This window comes from Furipterus horrens, unplaced genomic scaffold, assembly GCF_987537825.1.
Source record: "Furipterus horrens unplaced genomic scaffold, mFurHor1.1.pri manual_scaffold_8, whole genome shotgun sequence".
In the NCBI taxonomy this organism is placed as follows: Eukaryota; Metazoa; Chordata; class Mammalia; order Chiroptera; family Furipteridae; genus Furipterus; species Furipterus horrens.
This window is the reverse complement of record NW_028327178.1, coordinates 102,433,954-102,461,369: the sequence shown is the minus strand read 5'-3', so window position 1 is coordinate 102,461,369 and position 27,416 is coordinate 102,433,954. Positions and strand designations below refer to the sequence as shown.

General features: G+C 44.2%; 1 protein-coding gene across 1 annotated transcript in view; it reads right to left on the bottom strand.

Annotated features, from left to right (window-relative positions):
• ARFGEF2 (ARF guanine nucleotide exchange factor 2) overlaps positions 1-27,416 on the bottom strand; it is an 86,912-nt gene that overhangs the window by 32,034 nt on the left and 27,462 nt on the right. Inside the window, exons 7-23 of the mRNA XM_090286534.1 lie at positions 23,895-23,963; positions 21,494-21,645; positions 19,183-19,313; positions 17,777-18,011; positions 17,077-17,176; positions 15,508-15,647; positions 14,377-14,485; positions 13,590-13,773; positions 11,766-11,877; positions 11,035-11,240; positions 8,328-8,412; positions 8,053-8,224; positions 7,061-7,212; positions 5,720-5,848; positions 4,507-4,665; positions 1,320-1,467; positions 58-157 (exon numbers count right to left, since the gene is read on the bottom strand). Of these exons, the coding sequence (XP_090142660.1) occupies positions 58-157; positions 1,320-1,467; positions 4,507-4,665; positions 5,720-5,848; positions 7,061-7,212; positions 8,053-8,224; positions 8,328-8,412; positions 11,035-11,240; positions 11,766-11,877; positions 13,590-13,773; positions 14,377-14,485; positions 15,508-15,647; positions 17,077-17,176; positions 17,777-18,011; positions 19,183-19,313; positions 21,494-21,645; positions 23,895-23,963 (2,383 nt within the window). The remainder of the gene's footprint in view (positions 1-57; positions 158-1,319; positions 1,468-4,506; positions 4,666-5,719; positions 5,849-7,060; positions 7,213-8,052; positions 8,225-8,327; positions 8,413-11,034; positions 11,241-11,765; positions 11,878-13,589; positions 13,774-14,376; positions 14,486-15,507; positions 15,648-17,076; positions 17,177-17,776; positions 18,012-19,182; positions 19,314-21,493; positions 21,646-23,894; positions 23,964-27,416) is intronic.

Genomic DNA, 27,416 nt, shown 5'->3' with positions numbered 1-27,416 from the left:
GCAGAGAGGATGCCAAGGCACGGGGTAGTCCAGCTTCACTGGAGAACAAACTCGTACCTGTCTACAGCCACCACCACACTCTGCGAGCTGGTCTCCCCCACCGATTCCTGGAAACTGGCCATCTGCCTTTTGTCCACGCCGCCACTCACCAAGTTCCCTGGAACACAGAGCACAACATCAGCAGTGCTCCCCCAGCAGTCAGGTATCCAGAACAAAGCATCCTCTGGCATCAGTACGCAATAGAAGACAGAAATGACAACAGTCTACAGGCAAAAACCCTCCTACTGATGATGGAATAAAATTAAACTTGGATTTTGGCATTTGGCTTTTAAAATGCATTCTTATTACTATTTCCCTTGCTTGTATCAACCATCTCCCTTTCTTGACAGTCTTTTACATTTCTGTAGCGTTAAAGCCTGTATTAAGGGAAACAGATTTGAATTAATGGACACTGACCCCGAGCGCCTAGAATATGTAATGGCTTACGCCTGCTGAACGTTAAGCGTAAGGTTCCAGAATTTCACTCCAGGCGCCCTCACATGCACCCTAAGAAGTAGGTGCTATTACAGTCCCCCATTTCCATAGAGTCCACGCTTCTAACCGTTACATGGACTGCTACAACCGCTGCATGTGGGACCCAGGAGCCTACTCTCTGCAGTTAGACGGCCTGGGTTTGACACCTGCCTCTGCCGCCTGCCTGCCGCGCGACCGCGCTGTAGTCACTGCACCCCCGTACCTCATGTTCTTCGCCTGCAAAATGGGGATAACAGCCCCAATCTCGCTGAGTTGTTACAAGGAGTAAATGAGTAAAAAATACATAAACCGAGAGCTTAGAATGGGGCGGGACACATCTGCTTGCCCTATTTACTATCATTACTGTGTTACATCACTGACGAGAGTCTCTCAATCCAACACAGAGCCAGGAATAATTCTACTTTCATTAAGGATACTGTTTAAAAAGGCCACCCAAATGAACGTGGAAGAGAGGCTGACACTACCTTTTAAAATGTAGAGATAAACATACCTACTCTTCTAATAGCAGGTCCTAAAGCTGCAACCTTTCTAAAGCAAGTGGCTTCCCCCCAGTATAGTTTTATGTAGAGAAAAGTAATGCAACCTCCTGATCTTGATAAAATCGGCGTTTACCTGACAGTTGCATCATAATTAAGATTGCTGAAGCAGCACTTCCATTAATAAACATCCTGTCAGCGGGCACAGGAGGAGGAAATGGTTTATGTGACAAATGAGACAAGAAGTGTTTTGCTCCAGTTAACCTGAGAGCCCACGATGGCCAGCCGCTGTGGGGCCTGGTGTCTTACCAAGGCCAAGGCCCATGAACTCTTCTCCTGCCAACGTGTGGCCCTTCAGACTCCCTTCTCTTTCGCGCCCAGACCCAGACAGGTAGCGGGTCTTCACACCGGTTCCTATAAGCTGAGCGAGCTCCAGCTGGCTGATGCATTTCAAGATCTAGTGAAAAGAAGGCATGAAGAATGAGTTCCCATTTCACAGCCTGAAAAGGGCACCACGATCTTAGATTAGTCATTAAAGAGTTCCTGGAAACACAGCTTTTCAGGTAAGAATAAAAACCTGAGAATCCTGGGATGGCTTCCCTAGTCCCTGAGTACGGGTATGGATGATACACTTCACTTAAAAAACAAAAAACTATTAAGAAGAGAAAGAGGAAATAAGTAAAAGTAAAGCTAGTACAAAGGAATTATGCGATATAAACGCAGAATTATGCAAATTTAATAAGTGCTCAAGACAGAAAGGGAAGGTAGGTATTTGACCAGAGGAGACTCCGCCCCCTGTGCCACTCTGTAATGCACCACCTAATCTGACTTAGCAGCTCCACCTCCTTTCTACTCTACACAACACACTAGCCTATCTGCTACTCCTTTAACGTGACATGTCTAGTCCTACCCCAGGGCCTTTGCACTTGCTATTTCTTATGCTTAGAACATGTTCCTTATGCTCTTTCCCACGGCTTATTCCTTAGATTCCCAGCTCAGGCATGTGTCCCTCAGAGAGACCTGCTCTGACCATCCTGAGATCACACATTTTTGGCATTATGCCATATAATTATTTGTTTGTTCTCTGCCTTTAGTGCCAACAAAGCATTAATTCTGCCTTGTTCACTGCTAAATCCCCAGCACTTAAAATAGTGGGCAACTATTACCTGGTTAACTGAATGAATGAGCCTGTGCCCTACAATGAGTGTGCAGTGGGAGGAAGACTATTTTACAACACTATACGTGGTCCTGGTGCTTGAGAACACATCCTTGCACACAAGCCCTCTCTCACCTGGAGCTTACCTGAAGAAACAGAAATTGGTTTCAACTTCTACTGGAGAAAAAACTAGCTGCATGAAACTCACTAAAGGATGGCACGCAGATCTGAAGGTAAAGCCTTCCTAAGGAATTTTCATGGGAACTTCTGACTAAAGCTCAGTTTTGCCTTTCATGCTGATCTTATATTCCAATCCCAGACTATAAGACTCTACTATACCACTGAGCACTGCTGAGTATCTTATAAACTGCCTTCCTCTTGACTGAGAAAAGTACTTAATTTTTACAAAAGAAAAATTAAAAAAAAGCCATTCCCTGATTGGGCCACACAGCATACTATTAAATTATTACTAGTAAACTATTAATGCCCTCCCCTTTCCAGAAGCTGGGGATACACCTACCTCAAGCAGGTCAACAATACTTGTGGCCAAAAACTTATTGGCTCCAACCTGATTTCTTAAGGTTTCTGACCATCGAATGGGTGGGTAATTCATTTTCAGTATTCCTAGGCGCTGCTACATGCTTGGTAACCCACAGGAACCCCACAAGGATCATACCTCCCAGGTAAAAACACAGTCCTAGGGGAGGAAGCAGCTATGTGTTGAGTCACTAGGTATTATAACTCCTCAGAAGCCAGGACATTATTTCTTTAAAAAAGCACCCAACTCAATAAAAATAACAACCCCCCCCCCCTCCATCTTTTCTAATATGGAAGATTCCAGAGTTGTGACAGAGAAAGGAAAGGCTGGGTGAAAAGGGACAGAGGTCTGTGCCATGCTGATCACGATGATAGCTAACGACTGTGAGTTCTTAGTACCTGCCAAATATAGTCCTGTGTCCTTTTCTGCGTGTTAACTCCTTTCATTCCCACAACCACCCTGTGAACTTGTAGAGAGAAAGGTGAGGCCCAAAGACCAGGTAACCTGCTTCACCCTACAGGCAGGAAGAGGGGGGTCCCCACACCAGACCCCAGCAGTCTGGCTCTGGGCCTTTCCCGTAACTACTTGATCCCTGTTGCGGGGGGAGGCTGACAGCAACTCTCGTTCTTGGCATCACAGCCCCCACCTTTCTCTTTCTAAAACAAAAGTAATACATGGAGATGGGAGTGAAATTACAAAATATAATTTAAGGGGGAAAAATCACCTCCATAATTCTATCACTCAGGTGTTAACATTTTTGTTTATCCTTTCAAACCCCATTCTCTGTGTATGTCTGAACAAGGCATGATGCTTTATAATGTTTTATCATGACTTTTTATTTAATATACTGTGACCATATTCCCACAGTATTAGTTTTTAATAACATCTTTATCTTTTTTCTCTAAAGTCTCTTTCAATCCATAGGTCCTTCCCCTTCATCTATGGTTTTTCTTGCAATTTATTTGTTGAAGAGCCTGGTCGTTTCCTGAGGGTCTGTCATACCCTCATTTGCAGACCGCCCTCTCATTATCATCATTTACTGTGTTCCTCTGTCCCCTGTGTTTCCTGAAAACTGGCCGAAGAGGCTTGAACTGACCCAGGTTTGCAGGGAGCACAGGACGCCTGGCTGTCTCTCCTCTCAGCAACACCATTTTCAATGGCCACATACCATTCTAAGGAACGGAGCACCACACTTAAAAAAAAAAAAAAAAAAAAAAGCAATCTCTCATCGTTGAAACATCTAGGCTGTTTCTAATCCCATCTTTTACTTAGAACAACTAAAATTTCGATGACCTTTCGAGTATATGTTTGCACACATAATTATTTCCCTGGGTGAGAATGTTAGAAAATTGTTTAGTTAAAAAATGTGAACCCGCTGGCAATTTCCCCAATGGCTCATTGTAAATGTCAACCATTTCTTTTCAGAGACAATTAGGAGAGAAATCAGGCTCCCAGCTTTGTCCTAAATCTACTCACTGACTGTAAGAGCTCCCAGGAGGAGCATAAGGACTTCGGGGAAAGTGGCGCTAATGTGGGAGAAGAGCTGTCACAACAGAAGAGCATTCCCTGAGGACAATGGCCACTGGTGAGGTGGCATATGGGAATGCATCTCCCCCACCACAGCCTCCGAGACTGACTTCCAGGTACATGAGGTATTTTTGGATGAGAGAAAACCCAGAGTTAAAGTTAGGCTTGACTTCAAGAATAATGGAAGTGGCCAAAGAGACAGACACTGAATAAAAGGATGGCGGGAGTCACCCTAACCAAGAAAAGGTAATTACCACTTTCAGAGAGATACCCACCTCGTGCCAGGAATTCCCTAGGTAGTTGCCGTCGGTGTGAGCCACTGTAATAAGTGTCTTTATGGTGTCAATGTTCTTCTGCTTCATTTCTGTGATGCTGGAGCTGGCCGTCAGCAGGGAGAAGCGAGCAAGAGCCTGAACATAGGCATCTCGTTCCAGCTGTAATGGAAGCCGAGGAGAGAACACTGAGGTCCTACATGGCACAACTGCCTTCACATTGATGGGGCTGGTGCACTGGGCTTCTCTGACACCTTCTGCACAAATATCAACAGGCTTCATGCACAGTAACACGCCAGTTACTCCACGCTGGTGTCCTGCTATCGGAACGTCCACTAAGGCTCCCACACACCGCATGTCTGAGCACTGGCCCTCTCCCTTCCAACTGGCCTCAACCTCATGTTCCTGTTCCACTTCCTTTGGAGGGAGCGGGGTGGGGGGAATCTGTGGAATGCTAAGATTGTCACATAAATTCTAGCATCTGTAACAATCCTACAAGGTAGGTCTACTTTTTCAGGTTTACAAACGAGGAAATACAAGGTGCCTTAGAGAGAAGGTAGCCTGGCCAATGTCACAAGTACAGAAATAGCAGAGCTTGGTGTTGAAACCCACATTATCTGATGTCAAAGCCTATGGTCTTGGTACAAAAGAAAATGTCCAACTGTGAGATAAATGGAAACAGAAGACTGAGTTTTTCAAAATAAATGGGTATAAGTTCTTACTGACTTAGAAAATAAATGGGATTGACAATGTCCTGATTTTTAAAGTTTGAGAATTGTACTTTATTTGCTAGAATTTCCCAAGATTCAAAAAGTCTACAGACATACTCATTTTGCATTGAACTATTTGCTTACCCCAAACAAGACCTGGAAATGAGAGAAACTATATAATAAAGATTGATTTTAAAAGAAAAAGTAATGCCTTAAGTTCTGGGGCAGGCAAGTTAGGTAGATCAAATCTAATCTAGCCTGAACTTTCAAAAAAGGTTTTTCAACCTTAAAACCTTTGAGAGAGGGTTTTAACCCAAACCTCTATTTTTCCCCTAACAAGGCAGTTGCTAGTACAAATCTGCAGGCTGCTTCTCAGTGGACTTGAGTAAGGAGTCTGCTGAGACTTTTTCTGGCTAACTGGAAATGCCTGACAGTTTCTAGGCTTTGCCAAATCCAAAAGAACACAGCCCACTGGCCTCTCTGGAACTTTGCTAACTTACACCCACCTGCATTCCAAAGATGCAGGCGATCCGGATTGCACAGCGGATGCCCTCCAAACACAGGGAGGCCACTTCAGTGTCGTCACAGTTCTGCAGTCCAATGCTGTAGGCCGCCAACAGTGGTGTCCACACCAGCTACCAAGGAAGGAAGGTTTCAATAAGGTCTAGAATTTCAATAGGAAGAGCACTTACAGGCCACACTGTTAATTATGAGCATAGCCAGGATGCCAAGTTCACAGCTATTTTTATTTCAACCTATTCCAGTTACGATATAAACAGTTCCTCCTAAACTGTGGTCAAAGCTATGACTATAGCAATGCCCTGCACCACATGTACAGTTGAAAAGGAAGGAAGGTAAGCATGTGACTACTGTGCCACCACCATGCCTACCTGTGTTCACAGTGGACATCGCTAATCAATCAAGAGATCCCACAGTACAGCCATTACCAATCTGAGGATGGCGTGCAAAATAAAACCTATAAGCAACTTATCTTCTATAAACTTAGTTCACTGCAAAATTCCTAATTATTTAGATTTTACTTTTCCTCCATTTTTCTTGGAACTCCCTGAAAGGAAAAGCTCACAAAAATCTAGACTCAAACAACCAATAGGATATTGACAGCTATAAAAACATCTTAAGAGGAAAATGAATTCTACGTATATAGAAAGTGTGTCTTTTCTAGACATTTTATAATTAGAGAGGCCTCAGGATATGGTCTTTCACTTCTACCTCCTCTTATCTGCTAAACTAACCCTGAGGCCATTAAGATGAGATGTCACAATAAAACTCTCTTTTGCCTGAATAATTATTTTTTAAGTTTTATTTATTGATTATAGAGAGGGAGGAGGGTGGGGAAAGAGAGACACATAAATTTATTTTCCACTTATTTATACAATCATTGGTTGATTCTTCTATGTGCCCTGACTGAGGATCAAATCTATAAACTTGGCATATTGGGATGACACTGTAACTAACTGAGCTACCCAGCCAGGGCTTGACTGAATAATCTTTTATTCATTCAATCCGTCCACCAAACCTGTATTTGTCTCTATTTCACAGATGATGAACAGAGAGAGGCTGAGTAACCGACCAAGGTCACAGAGCCACAAAGTGGCAAAGGCCGAGTCCTGACTCTAGAGCTCGTGCTTTAGGCTGGTGCTGGTGCATCCTCAGCATCACCAAAGGGCTTCTAGGCAGAATTCAGCTTAGTTACGATTCAGTAAGCAACCCCCAAACTTGGCCTTTCCCCTCTTTAATCTCTTCATCATTATAAACTTGCTGGTGAGCTTCCACCAGTTAACTCCAGAATTGGGGTTGGCTATGTCCTAACTTCTCAGGATACTCACTTTGAACATCGGCCGGACATGGTCCAAGTGAGTGGCACTTGTAAAAGGGGCTTTGGCGTGGCTCACAGCTTCCATCAGGGCTTTGGCTGTTTTAGCCATTTGCTCCATCTCCAAATTGTACAGCAGCCGCCGCTGCTTCTCACTAGCTACACCTATAGAGAAATAAGAGCTAAATAGCAGCCCACGCTCACTGGGTGCTTGCTGAGTGCCAGGTGCTGCTTCAACAAACTTACAATAATTACCTCCCAAATCCTCCCAACCATCTCTTGAGTTTGCTAGAAATATTATTACCATGGGGAAAATAAGGCACAGAGAGGTTAAGTAACTTACCCAAGCTCACACCGCTAATAAGTAGTAGAGCTGGGACTTGAGTGGTTCTAAAGCCTGAGCTAAAAACCACTGCATTCTGCTGCCTTTCAAGCAAAGAAATGGATGGCTTCACAGGGGTCTTAACATATTAGGAGAACTCTAAACATGGTTGGCACAATCACCACTGGTACTGAAGCAAAGTTTCAAGAAACACTTTTGGGGAGCAATTCAGATTATTTGATATAAATTCTCTCTTATAACTAATCACAAATCTAGCAAGAAAATGGTGATATCGGAGAACCAACATAATTGTAATAATGAATTTAATCACATTTCTTTTTTTTAAATCCTCACCTGGTAATATGTTCATTGATTTTAGTGGGGGGAGGGGGAGAGAAAGAGAAACATCGATGTGAGAGAGAAACATCCATCAGTTGCTTCCCGTACACGCCCCGACCAGGGATTGAACCCACAACCTAAGTGTGTGTCCTGACTGGGAATCGAGCCCCACAACCTTTCGGCGTATGGCATGACACTTCAGTTAAGCCACCCGGCCAGGGCTTACTCAAGTTTCTTATTCAGATCTCTAGATCGGCAATTTAAATTTATCATCAGAGCTTATCGCACATTCTGATACACTTGAAAATGGTAGTGAATAGAAATAATTTGCCATTAGACCTTACTCTGCTTAGTAGATTTGGTTGCGATCGTGTGCTCTTTTGTTTCTTTCATTGCAATTTTCTTGCCTTCTATCTCTTCATAGATGCTTGAGAGATATTCTTCTGGTAGATCTTTACTGTCATTGATGCCCCGATTCATTTTAATATACTGTTCTTTTGTCATTTTATTTTTTACCTATAGTTTAAAAAAATTTCAAAACCATTTAGAAAACATCCAATGGCCCAAATAAATCTCCTGATTTAGCCACCACAATGCATAAGTCATTAACATAGTTTACCTGAGGGCTGTGCAAGTCTGTCGTTAGCATAATAATCGAATACGCTAGCACGTATGCAGTGTCGGCACTAGCAAACAGAGTTTGCCTGGAAGAAAAGAGTCCAGAGTCAGAACAAGCACGGAGATGAGGCTGGGATGTCCTGTGCCGATGGGGACATGCTTCAGTAAAAGCAGGCCGACCACTCCACATGACACCAAATGAGTCAAAAGTTTTCATACTTTCATCATCATTGATTGATAATTAACAACCCAGAATGGAGGGAAAGCTAATTCAAAATGTGTGTCAGCTTTAGACTTCTTTGACTAAAGCAGTTTCAAGTCAGTTTTTTAGGATCTCTGAGCAGCCCCCAGGGCCAGGGCCTGGGGGAGGCGAGCGAGGCACCCTCACTACCGGTGCCAACACTGCAGGGCGAGGCCCCGCGAATCGGGCCACTTGTGTGCACCCTAGTGCCTCGCGTGCCTCATCCTGGTCACGTTCCTAAGCAGCCGCTCCGTGCAAGGCTCTGAGTAGAAAGCTGACCAAAACTATCGTCCAGTTATTAGCTCTAGTTTACATTACCCATTGTAATATTTAATAGCAGAAATACAAATGAAATATTTATGTGTCCTAGACAATATGCTGGTGAAGTGTGTTTTTGTCTTAGGCAAGGAAAAAAAAACAGAACAAAAACTGGTGGATGCACAGCTTCCTAATATGTGAGGCTAAATCTAGAAAAACTGGTCTGTTCAAAATGCCCCCAGTAGGCAAAGGAGAAATTCTGAAGAACACACAAAAGGTCTGCATTCTAATGTGAAATTTAATTGGGTCACACACTTATATTTAGTGACTGAGGGAAACAGACCATGGTCTCCAGGTCTACACAGGAGATACAGGCATACCTTAGAGGTATTACAGGTTGGGTTCCAGACCACCACAATAAAGAGCATCGCAATAAAGCAAGTGACACACATTTTTTTGGTTTCCAAGTGCACACAAAAGTTATGTTTAAATGATAGTAGTCTATTAAGTGTGCAACAGCATTTATGTCTAAAAAGTGTTATGTACCTTAATTTAAAATGCTTCATTGCTAAAAACACTAACCATCGTCCGAGTCTTCAGCAAGTTGTAATCTTTTTGCCGGTGGAGGGTCCTGCTTAGATGTTAATGGCTGCTGACTGATCAGAGTGGTGGCTGCTGACAGCTGGGGGGGTGGGGGCGCGGGGGCAGCTTCTTAGCTAACCGTTTGGCACAAGAGGCCCAGCTCTCAGCCTGGCTCAGCTTTGACATGCCTTCCTCACTAGTGAGAGATATGTGACTCTCCTTTTCACTTGAAAACATAAGAGGCCACTGAAGGGTTATTAACTGGCCTAATTTTAATACTGCAGTGTCTCAGGGAACAGGGAGGCCCGAGGAGAGGAAGAGATGCGGGACGGGCAGTGGGTAGAGCCGTGAGAGCACACGCATCTATTAAGCTGGCTGTCTTATATGCATGCGGTCGTGGTTCCCCTAAATAACTACAATAGCAACATCCAAGATCACTGATCACAGATCACAGGAACAAATATACTAATAATGAAAGAGTTTGAAACACTGTAATTACCAAAATATGACACGGAGACACAAGCGCGCAAACACTTTTGGAAAAAGGGCGCTGACAGACCTGTTCAATGCAGAGCTGCCACAAATCTTTAATTTGTAAAAAAACACCGGAACTGCAAAGTGCAGTGAACAAGGTATGCCTGTGTGTTTAAAGTAAATAACATCTAATTATGTCCTCACGGCAAATTCTAGCATCCATCTGGTTAAAATGACCAGATGCTGCCTTTGCTGACTATGCCATCTCTCTGCTGTACACTTGGGGGACTGGGACCAATTAATATGAAAACCAACTTGACTACAGAAACAAAACTGTTATCAAAATGTTTCTATTGAATAATTCCACATCATGTCCTCGGTATATTCAGACATTCTTAGCTTCATGTTCAGTAGAAAGAAGAGCATGAGCTTTGATTGACACAAACTCATATAAAACCTCGCTCTGCTATTTACTAGCTGATTAATTTCGGACAGGTTGCTTGATGTCCCAGAGTCTGTATCCTCATCTATAAAACAGCGATACTGCTCCCAGGCTTACCATGAGTTAAATTTAATGCATGTAAGACTCATGGCTGGCTGATTCATAGGAGGTGTTTGACAAAGGTCAGCTCTCTTTTTAATTTCACTTCCTACGAAAACATGAACTACCTATGAAAAAAGGCCCCCATATGGAATCAGGTACTTAAACGGGTTTTATTAGTTACATAGCCATTTTTGTAACCTGCTCATCAGTATGCAATTAACAAAAAACTGAAATCCTTGAGACCTACCCCATTTATTAAATCACAGAGTGGTTTGAGATTAGGGAAGAGGTGCCCAAGTGCCTCTTCTCAACCTGTAAAACTACCCTCTTATCATAATCAATAGTGTGGGCTCTAGTTGGGATCTCAGGCAAGTGACTTAGCCTCTCGGGTCCTCAATCTCACCGTCTGTAGAAAGGGGACGCAAGCAATTGCTCTGAGGTCTTACACAGGATAATCCCTCAGCACAGTATCTGGCACATGGTGAGCAGAGCTTTCGTTGTTTGGCAAAGACCTAGCAGGGTTACTATACTCAACCCCCAACTGAGCTACGGTCAGTGTTCTGATACAGGCAAAAAGATGCATGGAAGGAATCAAAACACAATGCTCACCCTTGGTTGCACTCTATATATCTTGCGGCAAACTTCTCCATCAACCGATCAATCTTCTGGGCCTCCCCAGGTAGGCGGAAACCCTCTAGAAATGTCCGAAGGGCTGAGACAAACTCCTTTTCACAGAAGTCAAGTTGGTCCACGTAGGCATACATCACCTCCTTGTTGAACTTCGTGCTGTCTCCCAGAAAATCACCTACTTGGGTCTGAAACATACACATTCACCTACGTCTAGAAATTGTCAAATATGAACACAGAGCGAAAGACACTTTAGTCAAAGGGGGGAGGCAGAATGCCCAGCTCTGGACATCCAGAACAGGCTAAACTGCTAGAAAAGCCAGGTGGCTCCCTGAGCCTATCCACCTGCCCAACCATTCCAGGTCAGTCTACCCTGCCACAAATGAAGAGGAGGAGGCACAAGAGACTTGAAAATGGAGGAATGATGGGACACACTCAGGAGGGAGGTTAGTGGCAGCCGGGCAGCCGGAACGGTTTCTAGCATTCAGGCACACGTCTGGCTCTGATACTGTTCCAGCAGATGCACTACCACTTGCCAGGAGGCTTGCTGATTTCCTTCAAAGACCTTCTGGCATCCCTGGCCAAAGGGATGAGTAGGACTGCTATCAGCAGCGGGGTGCACTCAGGGTCAGGCAACCTCTAGAGTAAAAGTTGGTATGATTTCAGAACCACTTGAGAGAACCCACATGTAAGTGCTCAACTCCCAGTCTTACAGAATCGAGACGCTCCTCCTGGTGAAGGAATTGGGCAATGTCTTCAACTGATGTTCCCAGCATGCCCTGCTCCTGAAGAAACTGGATCCCTCTCTTGGGTTTCTTGTTGAACCTGTTTTAAGAAGAGATGGGACACAGATAGCCCATTTCAAAGTCTAAAGAACAGAAATAACTGGCATTCGAGGCATTACAATAACACCATGAACAAGTCCTCATATATCAGCTAAGAAGGTCTTGTGTGTCCTGCAGCTTGTCAGAGTTCCACCTTCAATTTCTGACCCCACTATATAGTCAAGTCTGCTGGTTGTCACCCAGTATCCATCCTCCCCCTCCCCAACACTACGGACACCCTAGATGTTTAGCTGGGCACACAACTCCCTAGAATAAACGACATTTCCCTACTTTCCTTAAACGAAGTACAGCCATGTGATAAAGTTCTAGCCAGTGAGAATATGGGCAGAAGTGGTATGGTTATTTCTCGGAAGGCGTCTTCAACAAAGCTGGCTTAGCAGGGATGTATACTCTTTTTTGCCCTTTCTCCCTTCTTCCCAGAACATATGTGTGACGGCTGGTGCTCCAGGAGTCATCTTAAATTACGAAGCAACCATGAAGGTGAAGACTGTGCTAAGCCTGGTGAAGCAGAAAGCTAAAAGTAGCCTGGATCTCTGATGTCCATAAGAACCACTATAACAGCTCTAGAGTGCTTTTTTATACTTCCTGTTAAAGACAGGCAACCTTTCAAGTAAGGTGTAAGTTCAACTTGTTATTTACCAGGGGGTGCCCTGGAGAGAATGGCGTTTTATATCAGCACAAACTGGCAAGGGCTGTGAAGGAAGACTATGAACAGGATGTAGGAACAGAGAATAACTTAGGGCCTGTTCAGACAGTGTGGTTAAGCTTCTTTGAGGAAGACATGTTTTGCCCAGTCCAAAGGATGAAAAAGACCCAAGAGTATTCCAATCAGGGGCACGAAAGCAAAAACACCTGGAAGTTTTCAAAGGACTGAAACACATCATGTGAGTCAGAGATATTGGCAGGAGATGAGGTCAGCGGGTGATGAGGCCAGTGAGAGGGGCCGGAGGCTGGATCAGACTGTGATGAGAAAATGGGAAATCTGGAATGCTTTTAGGCAGTGGAGTGGTAAAACTTGATTTAAGTTTTCAAAAGACTGCTTTTGAGAGATGCAGGGATGGTGAGAGAGGAAATGAAGAGATCAACACTCCAATCATTCAAAAGTTAGACAGGATATGATATTGTGTGCATGTGTATTTTTGTGTGTAAAGGACTAGAAAGAAACACATTAAAATTTTCCAGTGGTTATGATGATAATGGTGTGGTTATATGGGAGAATGTCCTTATTTTTCAAAGATGTAGGGCTCAAGTATTATGATGGCTGCAATTTACTTTCAAGAGGTTCAGAAAAAAAAAAGTCATACAGAGATAACACTAATGAGGCAAATGTCAATTCTTCTGTATGTTGAAATTTTTCATAATATATAGTTGGAAAAAATATTACTAATGGTGATTTTTTTTCTAGGTAGTAATTTGATGAGCTATTTTAACATTTTTACTTTATACTTCTCTGTATTTTCTAAAGTGGTTTAATTTTTTTCATTAGGGGAAAAAAAATAAAGACCAGCCATCAACCACACAAAGCCACTGAATTTCTCTCTCACTCTGCTGGCTCCGTCAGGCTGGGCTGCAAGCGCCAGCACTGGCCTTTTGTAAGAGGCACTTCCCCTGGGGGCACCAGCCCCAGGTTCCCAGGGATGTGGCCTCGTCAGAGGCCCCAGGAGATTCAGCCAGGGGAGCAGCCACACTCACAGCTCAATGCCGTGCTCGATGATCTCTTTTTGTTGCTTGATGACCTCAAACTGCTCCGGATCATCCTGGACAGCCGTCTGGGTCCCTGAGGACACCGTGGACTCCATGGATGTCACGCTGCTCCGTCTTGCCATGTCAAGGCCTCTCCCATCCCCCATTTCCTGATCTGTGGGCCTCTCCTGACCTGCAATGACAGAAAAGAAAAGAAAACCTATCAGCAGACGGGACACAGACATGGCTGAGCTCAGGCCTGGCTCTGCAATTCCTTTTTCCAGACCTGTAACAATAAAGTTGGCACTATAAAGATCATAAGCATGAAAGCTTGAGATCACTCTGATACTTTATTTAAACTCTTACTTTTTTTGTGGTACTTGATAAACTAATTCTGAAATTCACATGAAAGTATGGAAGTCCAAACATGATCTAGACACTTGTATTAGTGCAAGAACAGACAAATCAACAGAACAGAATATTCGGAAACAGACAACGCAGAGGGGAATATGGTACGTCATAAGGGCGGGGTTTCACATCAGTGAGGGAGAGACCACTAAACAATGTCAGCACAATTGGTTCTCCATTTGGGAAAATGAAGTTCAAGCACAGCTCACACTATTCCCTCCCCCGAATTCCAGACGGATTAAAAAGCAGGACCCCTGAAACACAACAGGTGCTTAGCAAACTAAAGCGTTTTCACCACTTCTAAGACAACTGTACCACAACACCTTCTCCCGCCAGCCGTAAGCAGCCCATTGTGAATGGCGGTGGGGGGGCGGCAGTGCTTTCTCACCGAGGCCGGTCTGGTGGTTGGGATTCACATACAGGTCTTTGCTCCACTCTACCATGCACTTGAGAATGGACACCAGGCACTCCAGGCCTTTCTTCCTCAGACTGAGCTCCTGAAGGACAAGTGTGACAAGGCAGAGACTTAATAGGTAAATTAGGTGCAGACATCCACCGGGCTCTTAGGAAACCCTATAAGGATTCGAGGTACCTACTGCTGGGTGGTGCTGTTAAGTATAAAACCCAAGGGGAAGTTCACAGGTGACATAAGTATTAAGGGCTCATTGCAAAAACCCTGAAAATCTCTAAAGGTATTCATTACAAACATCCTAGCAGCAAAAATATATAATGTGTGAGTTCTTAAAATGAACAGTGTTATCTGAATTTCTAAATGGAAGGTCTCGTTCATTGCTTGTAAAATTTGAAAAAAAGCACTTAAAACACTTCCCTTTTTTTTTCTTTTAAACTTAACAGGGTCTTAACCAGTGACCTCCAAAAAAGATCTTATATTATACAGCAAATGAGTGATTCTGGACACATTCTTACCCCCCAAACACCCACAAATGTATTCCTTTTTAAGGCTCGCTCTATAATAAAAACATTTATTTTTCAAAAAATAGTATTTCTTAAGTACAAAATTAGATGTGAATCGCATATGATCTATTTTAGGCTCAAAACAGCATCTAAGGTGGCACAGATCTGTCAATCTAGTGACAGTCCGGACCTTCTTCTAGGAAGAATGCCCACGCCCCAAAATTCTACGCATAGCTCTGGGCAGCTCGCAGACCTTCCGGCCAGTCCCGCATTCTGTTTGTTCTTTGTAGGAGCACATCAGTGATAAGAGGCACTCTCTTCTGCCTTTACTGGCGCCTGAGATCCTGTTGTCAGATCCCTGGGAAGGTGACTGAGCATGAACTTGTTTCCTACAGATCTCAGCTCAAATGTCACCTTCTCAGGGAGACTACCCTGATGGCAGCATTAAAAATGACAACCCTCCCCCCTAGCACCCCTCTACCTTCCCTGTAGTCTGCTTCTTCCTTGCCTGCTGCTAAGTGCCATGATGGCAGCAGTTGTGCGCACCGATGAGTGTTTATGGCAATGAACTTTAAGTATAAATGAGTGTTATTAGAGTTTTTACCTGAAGAGGTGTCATTCCCAGCTCATGCCCACTTCTTCCCTGAGCGATTTTGGATAAATCATTTACGAGGCGCTCAAAAATGTTAGCAGCATTTAAATCACAGTCGTAGTTGACATAAATATCTACAACACACTGGGCATCTTGGAAAAGAACAGACAGATATTAGAAATTCTGATTGAACACAATAGCAGTTATGTTTTCTTATTAAACAGAATTCCTTTTTCAAAAATTTTCCTAGTGAATAACCAACTCAGGTGGACATATCTTACATGGGAAACATGTATCGTAAGTGCTAGGGAGACGGAGGACCTCTCTCTAGGCCTCGGTACTAACTAAAATCTCAGGCAGTTCATTCCACCTCTCCAAGTTCACTTTCCTCATCAAAACAGGAGTAACAGCCCTGGCTGGGATGGCTCAGCTGGTTGAAGCACTGTCCCATAACCTAAAGGCTGCATGTTTGACTCCCGGTAAGGGGCACATACAAGCCCTGGTCCAGGTGAGTATGGGAGGCAACCAATCGATGCTTCTATCTCACATCAATGTCTCTCTCCCAATTCCTCTCTCTCTAAGAGCAATTATTGCCCTGGCTGGTTTAGCTCAGTGGATTGAGCGTCGGCCTGCGAGCTAAGTGTCGCTGGTTCGATCTTCCAGTCAGGGTACATCAGAGAAGGAAAACTCTGACTCCAAAAAACCTCCGCTGCCTTGCGGCATACCTCTTCAGGGGAAAGGCTAAGGGAGTAAACCCCGACAGAAAATCCGGAGCCGGAGTCCCTAAGGCGGTTTGACGTTGTAGTCAACACCGGCAACTCCTGCGGCGCACCTGAACCCAAGCTGTATCGACTCCGTCTTTCCCTTGGACCCTTCAGCTGCGAAGAGAGGGGGGGTCTGCTGCATGGGCAACAGCAGACCCTCCATATTACCCTGCCCAGGCTCTGTAGCTTCAGCGTCATCGCAAGATGTCGATTCAACACGGGAGGAGACAGATACCATGTCACTCCCGAGTCGGACTGCACAGCCATTCTTGGCGGTGCAGATAGACTCTGAAGAAGCTACACCATCGTCTCTCGAGACGGACGGCTGCCGACGACGACGACGAAGAGCAATTAAAAAATGTCCTCAGGTGAGGGGAAAAAAAAAAAAGAGTAACAACTGCCTGATCCACCTCTTAAAGTTGTGTAACTTAAGAAATTATGTTTGATGCTGGCTTTACAGTTACATGACTAAACAGTATAAGGTAAATCCAAATTTACCTACACACCCAATCAAGGGCCGGAAGCATCAGTATCTTGAACCCCGTGACTTAAAAAAACAGTTTTCCAGTATTTGGGGGTTTCCCGGGATGTGGACTTTTCAGTACTGAGACACCTCTGAGTTGGTCATCCTCTAAAGGAGAGATGGGGCGGGACTAGTCGTTCAGTCAGCATTAGCCTGTAAGGCAATGATTTTCCCAGCACTTCATTAAAACCTTAAAAGAGGGAGTTAAAAGGTCTTCCTCTGGACTTCGGAAAATGAATGCCTCAAGAGGTTCTGGGCAAGTCAAAGGAATGAGTACCCTCAGGGTAAAAATACCTGCACAGATCCTTGTCAGAGTCTGAATGACCATCCATCTGTGCTCAAAAGAACTTGTTGATGTTTCTAAAATGTTCAGGAAAATCTCTTTGAAAAAGACCTACATGACATGAAAACAAAGGAGGACACGGATTAATAGTTTAAATCAGGTCTCAAAACCCCAAAGCCTTTAGAGGACCCGCAGACCCCACAATGAAGAAAGAGTGGTGGACCCACGTTGCTGAATCGCATGGGAATCGTGGCTGTGTGGGAACAGCGGGAGGGCAGGGCGACAGGGAAGTGGGGGAACATGGGCCCATTAGAGGGAGCGGCTCTTCCTGAGTAACCACCAAGAGCTGCCACATGGAAAGGCAGGATTTTTTTAGAGAAACCAGAAATCTAGATTTTCACGTAGAATCTGATTTCTCAACTTGGCAACTAATTCAGGGTATTTCAAATAATTTACAGGCTAAACAAACAAGTTTGTGGGGTTTGAGTCTAGCACACAGACCACATGATTTAAACCTTTGGTTAAAATCATACAAAGCATACAACATTTTAGGGCAGTAACTTCTTATCAAAAGGTATTCTCCTCTCATTCATTCAAGAAGCTCTTCGGGAGTGGCAGTCAGTAGGCTGTGTGATTGAAGTTCCTGGTGACCAGGCCACCAGCAGTTAACTCAGCTGGTATAAAATTGAAAAAACAATCTGGGGTCCATACCTCTATCTGCATTTTCAAGTGCATTTTAAAGTTTGAAAGAAGAGTAAGGAAAATGGCCAGAGAGAGCTCAAAGACATCAGGCACTGAAGAGACGCCGTTTTTGGACAGTGCCACGCAGAGATACTGCTTGATGGCGTTGATGAACATCTCGTGAGTCCTGAACACCGGGCCAGCGTTCTGCAGCACAGAGAGGAGGAGCTGCAGGGACACCACCTTGGAGCGCAGCTCGTGGGACCTAGCAGAGGACACGAGAACCAGGGATGAGGCCAGAAGATAAGACATTAAAAGCAAGCTCCCCGAGGTCTCACTCCTTGACCGGTGAAAATGTTCTGAGAAGCCAATGAGTTAAGAACAAGCAGCAGCATCCAATGTCAAGAGAACAAGGGCAGATGGCACGAGGTGGGTCCTCTTGGAACCCGCAGATCCCGTGAGAACACGAGCTGCCAGCTTCTCTTCTTTTGATCCTTCTCTGCCATAAAGTGGAGAGTACAGCAGGAGCAAAGTGTCGATGGCTCTGGGGAGCTGGTTCTGCAACTAACCTGACAGGACAAGGACTTCAATCATTCATGGGAGGCTAAGCCATCTGGCCCTCTACCCTCACAGACAGTGAAGAGGGTGCTCTTTATCCACCTGCCTCATGCCCCCCACCCTGCACACAGGGATGGTAAGGAACGGGAAACTTCCATAAACCACTTCCCTAATGGTTATCTTCTCAACAGAAGAGCCGAGGGTCCTTATCAATGACTAATAATAACAACAATGGTAATACTGACTACAAAGCTCTCATAAAGTGCGAGGCCCTGTGCTTGAGATGTCATTGCACGTTATTTTACTAAACTGGCCGTGTAAAGTGACTTTCTGTGTTCCCATTTCTCAGACGATGTCGGTAACTCCTACGGCCCTGGAGTTGCTCTCAGTGGAAGAGCCAGGACTGCACGCAGTTTTCTTTGGCTCCGAAGCCTCTGCTTGGACAACCCACAGCACTGCCACCCTTGTGGTAGTTCATTCACTGCTACAGAGAAAGTTTGGCTCCTCTGGTTTGAATCTGGGCCTTCAATCTGTATCCTTGAAGCAGAGGTTTCCAACCAGGTCAGGAAACTGAGCTTTGCTCACATCTTGCCCCCACCACCCCTAGTATACTAAATCCATTAGTCAGTGAAAAGAGGGTGCATGCATGTTCAGTGACATTATTTTCAGCATATAAACCAAGAAAGCAAAACTGGGCAAAATCTTGGTTGGTGGGGACACGAAGACAATTCATGATGAGTCTGAAAAGCTGTAAAACCATCCTGAGGCCATTCCTGCACTCACACCCAGCAGGGGCCAAGGCACTGGGTTTCCTGGAACCTCTCAGATCCTCCTCGATCATCTGGGCTACAGACAGCCCAGAACTGCTGTCTGCTTACCGTGGGTCCGGGGGGCCCTCACCAAGGGGTTTCATGGACAGCTTGCAAAGGGAGCGGAACACTAGGAAGGCATCCTTCTGCAGAATGTGAGAGAACCTAGCGACCACTTGATGTCCTTGCGTGTCTGATTCCTAAGGTGAGAAAGAAAGGAGAAAAATCAAAGGGTCAAAACAAACGGGTAACTATTTTCAAAAATAAAAAATGTAATTATTTCATGGAAATGTAAAGTATTTTATTTATTCAATGGGGAACCGAGGGACATGGTGGGGGGAGCCAAACAGGAGCCCTGGGGAGTCATTAAAGCATCTAAAGCCTGTTCCTTGTCCTTCAAAAGGTGGGTATGGGCTGTTTAAAGCGATAAATGCACCAACGCTAAAATGTGAACAACTAAAGCAAATACAGGTAATTATTTATATAAGCTTGGGTAAGAAGGTATTTCTAAGAATACTGTTGAAGATAAATGAGAAAAATGGTTTTAAAATAAACTTTAAATAAGTAAGCTATCTTTAAAAATAAAAATATTGTAACCTATGGCAAGGATTAATATCCTCCACATACAGTAAGTTCTTCCAATTCATTAAGAAAATACAGAAACCTTCCTCTCAACTGGAAGGAGGCAAAAAACATGAAGAAGTTGTTCAGCAAGAAATGCAAATGACAAACCTAAATAACCTCACTACTAACCACTAAGGCAGGGTCTTTCTCCTACCAGACTCACGAAGACTCAAACAAACGCTACTGCCCAGCTTCAATGATATGGGAAAATGAGAACTGAGAGCCTACAAGCGGGCGGGCAGAGAGTCCTGTGCTACCTTCCCAAGAGGTTAATTTGATGTTAAGGATGAAAAGGCTGAGCGCTCCCAATTCTTGACCCTGCAATACCGCTTGTAGGGATTTATCCTAAAGAAAGAATGAAGGATGTGCACAAGATTTATCTGTAAGGATGTTCATTATAGAACTGTTGTTTCCTGCGATTAAACTAAGATAACCTAAAGGGAACTGGCTAAATAGATTATGGTAATCCATACGATTGAATTTTACAGTTAGATCTATATGTATTGATGTGGAAAGAAGTCCAGGAGATAGTGTTGAGTGAATGAAGCAAGTCAGCCTAGTATATAAGTCATGAGTCCCACGTATGTATTTAAATACATCCATCCCTATGGGCATTAACAGGGATACTATAACCCCAAGGGTGCTGCTGCAGAGTAAATGTTTGTGCCCCCCCCCCCCCAAATTTGTATGTTGAAACCTAATCTCCAATGTGATGACATTAGGAGATGAGAATTTTAGGAGGTGATTAGGTCTCAAGGGTGGAGTCCTCATGAATGGGATGAGTGCCCTGATGAAAGAGCCCCCGGAAAGCCCCTGACCCCTCTGCCACGCAAGGGCACAGAGTAGACGACTGCCTATGAGCCAGGAAGCAGACCTTAACCAAACACCAGAATTGCTGGAGTCTTGGACATCCATCCCAGCCTCCAGAACTGTGAGAAACAAATTTCTGTTGTTTATAAGCCATCTAGTCTACAATATTCTGTTATAACAGGCTGAACAGATTAAGATAAGGGCAAAAATTTGGTTCTTGGGGGTTGAAAACTTTTTTGTATATATAAAACACAGCTACACATACAGTACATAAATGGTACCTTTAAGATTTCATGAAGGGTGGGTGGTAATTAAGAAAAATACATAAAAAGGTTCTTTAAAAGGGCAATAATAAAAAAGGTTGAGAAACACTGGTGAAAAAGTACAGAGTGAGTTCATAACATTTTCAAGAGAACAATAAAACTTTTAAAAAAATTGTGGTGGACATTATCTATGGTCCTGAAAAAATGTTCATAATATATATTGTTTTAAAACAACATATGTATTGTGTTACTGCATTTAAGTGAAAAAAAAAATGTATGGCGGAGGAAAGTTTAGAAGCATATAAATAAAATGTTAACAAGGGTTATCTTTGAGTTATCGGATTATGGATGACTTTTAGCGTTCCCTGTTTTTCCCTTCTCTGTATTTTCTTATTTTTCTATAATGAATGCACATTACTTTGGGAAAGAAGTAAAAGAGCAAGAAATGGAAGTGTTAAAAATCTGAATAAACATGGGTTGATAACACTGTTGTATACAATCAACATTAATCAGCACATTCCAAAAATGGAACCTACTAACACAAAGAATATCCTGCCAGGACTCTGCGACCAATAACTGAATAGGGCTCGCTGATTTTCACTCGCTTCTTCTGACAGAGAACTCTGCATCTTCTAAAAAGGTAAAAATCGCAACCAGTCTGTATAAGAGAATCATCGACATACCAGGTTATCTGCTGACGACAAGGACTGCCTGTCGTCTGCTATCCCATTGGTCTGTGCGTTTCCGTCCACTGCTGGTGGGACAGCATATTCCTGGCCCTCCAGTTCGCCAAGGGCCCTCTCAGTGTCTGTCAGACTGTGCTTTTGTGCTGCTTCTTTAAACACAAGTACAAAAGGCAATCGCCAAATTAGTACTTATCTGAGGAGGCAGTGACTCACATAACCCTCCAGGTCCTGCTGCTTCCCCTGGCCCTGCACCACCGCCCCCCGACTGACACAGCACGGCAACAGGCGTGGCCGAAGGGGTGTGGGGGTTTTCCCTGTGTCTGCTGCCCACAGCCCCGCTGCCAGGGGGCTTGCTTCATACTGCAGTCCGTGTCAGTCGTGCCTCCAGATTGTGCAATACAGCCGCCCTGCCCACCCTGTCCCCTTCTGAAAAAGATTAGAAGTAGCTAAACATAAAAAGTGCAGCCTTTTTTAAAATTAAGGAGTTATTAATATGGGGGTTAGAAAAAAGCCACAGAAATAAAAGGGGTTGACAGTTATGAAAGAAAACCTCAGTCACAGAAAAAAAATGTAGACCTGAGCTTCCCGGCAGCCATGTGAAACATGGAAAGACGAAGAATGGAATGAGTCCTGGTGTGCAAGGGGCGACCGATCTATGTATCTTTCACACATTGCTGTTTCTCTCCCTCTCTTTTTACCTCCCTTCCCCTCTTTCTAAAAATAAATAAAATCTTTGAAAAAAAAAAGAATGCAATAAATTTCATCATTTAATGAAAGAAAACATATCTAATGATTAGCAGAACAGCTGAACTCCATGAGGGATTTACCATGTGGATCTTTACATATATAAAGAACATCAAACAACTTAATAAGTATGATCTTCAATAATGGTTTTTACAAAGCATATATTCATTCAACAAATGGTTTATCAAGTGCCTATTATTTGTCAAGCTCTGTGCTAGGGACTGAGGGATACACAGCAAACAAGACAGACAAATGTTCATTATGTGAGGGCTTGTATTGGCCCCAGAAAAAATCTAAGGGTGTGAAATAAAATTATTCCATTTTAAAGACATTTCTAAAAAGAGTTAAATAATGAAATCTATGTATATAGCTTTGTGGTACCTTAAATGAACAAAAGGATAGGGTTTATAGTAGGTCCAATTTGTTTGACTGGGACCTTCAGTAAGAAATATATTTTAAAAGTCATGACCCAATACATGTGTGCAAATAACTGAAATGCATGTTTCATGAGACAGTGCTTAACAAACTGTATGCAATGCATTCACTTGATATTCTCTTTTCATTTTATTTTCTTTCATTTATAAAATGCCAATTACAACCCACTAAATGACTGATTTCTTAACCCACTAATGGTCTATTGGCACTGGAACTGAGTGTTCAACATATAGCCACTGACCTGAGATTTTGGACAGAAGAAAGAAAAAATCATCCAATGGTCATTCTGAGCTACGTAAGTTTGATTCCACTGAAACCGCACCAGAAAACTGAGGGAGTTATGAATGAAATCTAACAAAAAGAACAAGCTTCCATTGCTGACACAGGGACAGTCTGCTTGATACATCAATGACGAGCCATGAAAATTCAGCAGCAATGGACACCATTCCTGGAGAAACAGGATGTATACGGGAGGGGCCCTCGTGTCTCCATGTGGAGCACCCAACCCTAACATCGTCCGACTGTGTTTATTTTATTATTATTTTTTAAATATGTTTTATTGATTATGCTGTTACAGTTGTCCCAATTTCTTTGCCCTCTGCTCCCCTCCACCCAGTGACCTCCCCTAGTTGCCCCCCCCCTTAGTCCATGCCCATTGGTTGTGCATAGAGTTCTTCTCAGCATCTTCCTGTCTACTCCACTCCCTCCTACTATGCTTCTTACTTCCTGTACCATCTCCCTCCCTTTCCCCTCTTCCCCCTCTCCACTGACCTCCCTTATTTTATATTTTAAGATTTTCTTTCTTTATTTTTAGAGAGAGGGGAAGGGAGGGAGAAAGAGAGGGAGAGAAACATCGATGTGAGAGAGAAGCACCGGTTGGCTGCCTCTGGCCCGAACCCCAACCAGGGACTGAACCTGCAGCCCAGGCATGTGCCCTGATGGGAAGTTGAACCTGCGACCTTTCACTTTGAGTAATGCCTCCCAACCAACTGAACCACACTGGTCAGGGCAGACTGTGGTTCTTGAACCCAACCGAAATGAGAATAAAATCACTAAAAACAAGTAATTTTAGAATTCCATATGAAAGATGAGCACACATGGGCAGACTCAAGTTTCCCTGGGTTCACTGGGGGCAGGGCACTCTACCACTAAAATATCTGGATAAAGACTTCTTTTGGAGGAATGAGGTGGAAGTAAAGGCTGGGTTCTTGGTTCCTACCTTTAACAGCAGATGCGACCACATCTTCTAGGATCTCCCTCACCACCTCCTGGGCTCCCTCCTCAGTCCCTACACACATAAACACAAACACACACACATGGGCATTTCCAGTGAAAACAGGAAGGTGAGGAGATTTTGTCCACCTAGAGTCACATTTCAGAAAGCAAAGGGTGCAAATAAGTACCCATCAAGGCCAGATATGATTGAGCAACAGAAGACAAGCCCCATGAAATCTGGATGCTCCCAGGCAACATCTGCTGTGATTTCGTTTCCTTTTGTTGAACTACTAACAGCCCTCTGACTTGCACACTTGTCCTTCCCAGGTCCCAGGGCCCCACCCCCACCCCCAAGGTGGAGGCAGCAGCGGGATATCCGGCTATGGTTCCTGGCAGAACAAAAGATGACGGCTTCTCCTGCGTCTTCACCTCGGGGAACAAGACGCCTTGGTAAGTGACTGCCTTCAACTACCTCGCTTTCCCCACACTGTCAGCCTAGAATTCAGCATGAGATTTCTAACGTGATGGTTGGGGTTTACTATTTGGAATGGAATCATTCTACAAAATGTTAACTGTTTATGTGGAAGAGGCCTGGCACCATTTGTTTGTGCAGAAAACTAGTTCTGGGAGAACAACTAAGCAGCCCTTGACGACACTTTCAGAAGGAAACATAAAAATCCCAACGACCAAAAAGGCCATCACATTAAAGAAGCAAAACCAAAATAACCCTTTAAATTCTCCCTTAAAGAAGATTTTCAAACAAGCCACTATGAGTTCCATGCTTGAGGTCCTGGAGGACAGCACCCAGGGTTTCCATTTCCACTGAGCGCTTACCCCGCCACAGCTATTCATTTATTTAACATGGAAAACAGGCTCACTTTATCCCACTGCGCTGTTCCCAGCCCCTTCACATCAGATCGCCACCTGAAGGACCTGCTGTTTTTCTTTAATCTAATCAGTTGTTTAAGCCAAAATTTATTTGAAATAGCAAATACTCATATAGCCCTCAGTGCCTGACACTACTCTCATTTAATTCGCACGCACCTGTAAGACAGGTACTACGAGTTGTAGCCTCTTTTCACAGAGGAGGAAACTGAGGCTCTGAGCTACGAAGTGCTCTGATTATGGTGTCATAATCTGAACCTAGGCTGCCTGATCAGGACCCCCATATTGGCCGAGGGAGGGTAAACTTTCCCTATCTTATTGTACTTGAAAGTGGGTTACTTAAAAGTGGACTAACAAGTTGGTAAATATATAGGTAACCGTGTAACTACAACAGCTACGTATTAGCTATATAAATCCTAATGTCTAATGTTGGGAGTCAGAAAGTCAGAATTTAAAAAATGAACTTAAAAGAAAATGGGGCCCTGGCTGGTGTGGCTCAGTGGATTGAGTGCCAGCCTGCAAACCAAAGGGTCACCAGTTCCATTCCCGGTCAGGGCACGTGCCTGGGTTGCAGGTCAGGTCCCAAGGTGGGGGCATGCAAGAGGCAACCACACACTGATGTTTCTCTCCTTTTCTTTCTCCCTCCCTTCCCTTCTCTCTAAAAATAAATAAATGAAACCTTTAAAAATAAAAAAGGGAAGTGACTGCTAATGGGTGTGGTAAAATGTTCCACAGTTAATTGTGAATGTTGCACAACTCTGTGAACATACTGAAAAGAATTCAGTTGTACATTTGAAATGGATGAATTAATAGTATATGCTGGGCAACCAGGAGAGGTATGAACAGACAAATGGGGTGAGGTTCCCCAGGAAAGGCTGTTAGCTGTGCCCAAAAACTCACATAAGCAAGCACGTCTTAGACTTAAAGCAACAACAACAAAAACTTATCTTGCGCATTTACAAAGAGCCACTTGATCCACTTCTTGGACAGGTCGATAAGACCGACAAATTGACTTATCAACTTGGGATGAAAAATTGCAAAAGGGAAAGAGATGCTCGGGTCTGTCAGTGAATTGTCTTCACTGGGAGACAGGTTACCCCAGGAGGGCCATGGGGAGGGTTCCCGGTTAGGCAGGAAAACGTAGGCGGAGCGCCCACCTGGCGAGCACAGTGCCTGGCACAGGGGCCGGCTGCTAGGGACGGCTATGTGACGGTGATGACATGGATGGAACCAGAGGAGGGTTGCACGTGTGGTCTCTGTCAGAGGCGCCAGGGCACTGTCTCCACCATCTGCCTCAGTCTGTCCTTCCTCCTCGGCTCCATGGCTTCTCAATCCCTTCTTCTGAAGGACTCATTCTTTGGAGCCACACATTGAGAACGGAAGCCACTGGCTCTCTTTAAGGCTGACGGCACACGTCCATTTTGACCTATTAGCTGCAAGTTTGCGGTTTGACTTTCACAGGCAATCTGATTCCACGTTCTTGCGAGAAGCCTCAGGGGAGCACCATGTACTGGCAACAAAATCCACAGCAACACACTGACTGCAAATCATTCTCAGAATTTTCACTTACTGTGTTTCTGCAAAACTATAGTCTAGAAATCAAGTCCCTCCTTGTCATTTATTCAAAACACTCTATTCACTATCTGCCATGTGTGTTGGGCACCATTCCAGGTGTTGGAAATATAGTCGTAAAGGAGGCGGCCTAGGTCTCAGGCCGAGCACAAGGAAACATTAACTCTCACATGAAGGAGAGGGTGAGGGGACAGACGTGACAGACAGCTTCAGAGAGGGTGGTCTGTTTGAGCTGAGAGACCTGAAGATAAAGGGGACAGGGAAGGGACAGGAAGTACAAAAGCACCAAGAGCAAGTGTGGCCCTTTCAAGAATCAGAAATACCACCTGCAAACTGTGTGACAAACAAGGGGGGAAGAGGCGTAAGGAGGGGACAGAGAGGTGGGCAGGGGCCAGGTCGCACAGGGCCATGGAAGCCAAGGGGGCAGGGCAGACAGAGATATCACTCTGAACGGGGCAGAATGGGAAATTCCCGAAGGGTTTTAAGCTGAGGAGGATGGTGACCTAATGCATGCTTTTAAGTGATCGCTTTGGCTGCCGTGTAGAAAATGGGCCGTGATGGAAGCACTTTCGTGCAGCTCAGAGCCTTGCTTTTACATCTGCATAGCTACGCTTACTACAGTGTTTAAATATTAATATTTATCGACTGACCACAGCCTGATGAGGGTTACAGTAAAAATCTGGTCCTTGCCCTGAGAGTTAAGAAGGCAAAAGATGATGGCAGATGGGGGGGGGGGGGGACAGGAGTTTCTGAGTACCTTCCCTAGACACCTGACAGCAGGACTGAGTGGACGGCACCTCTGTGCTCACCCTGAGACATGTGCAATTCTTAGTGGCAACTTTCTCTTTTGTTCTTTCCTTGAGTGAACTGATAATAGCACAACATTCCAGCAATGACACCGGGTCTGCTCCAACACACGCCGAGCACTCTGGTAAATCGTGGAGGAACAAAAGCTGCTCAAACCTGTACACTCTAGAGGGAACGTACTACCGACAGAAATCATCACTGATAACATGACAGAAGAAGACATGAGAACAACTACAAAGATGGGTCAGATATTTCATGTAGA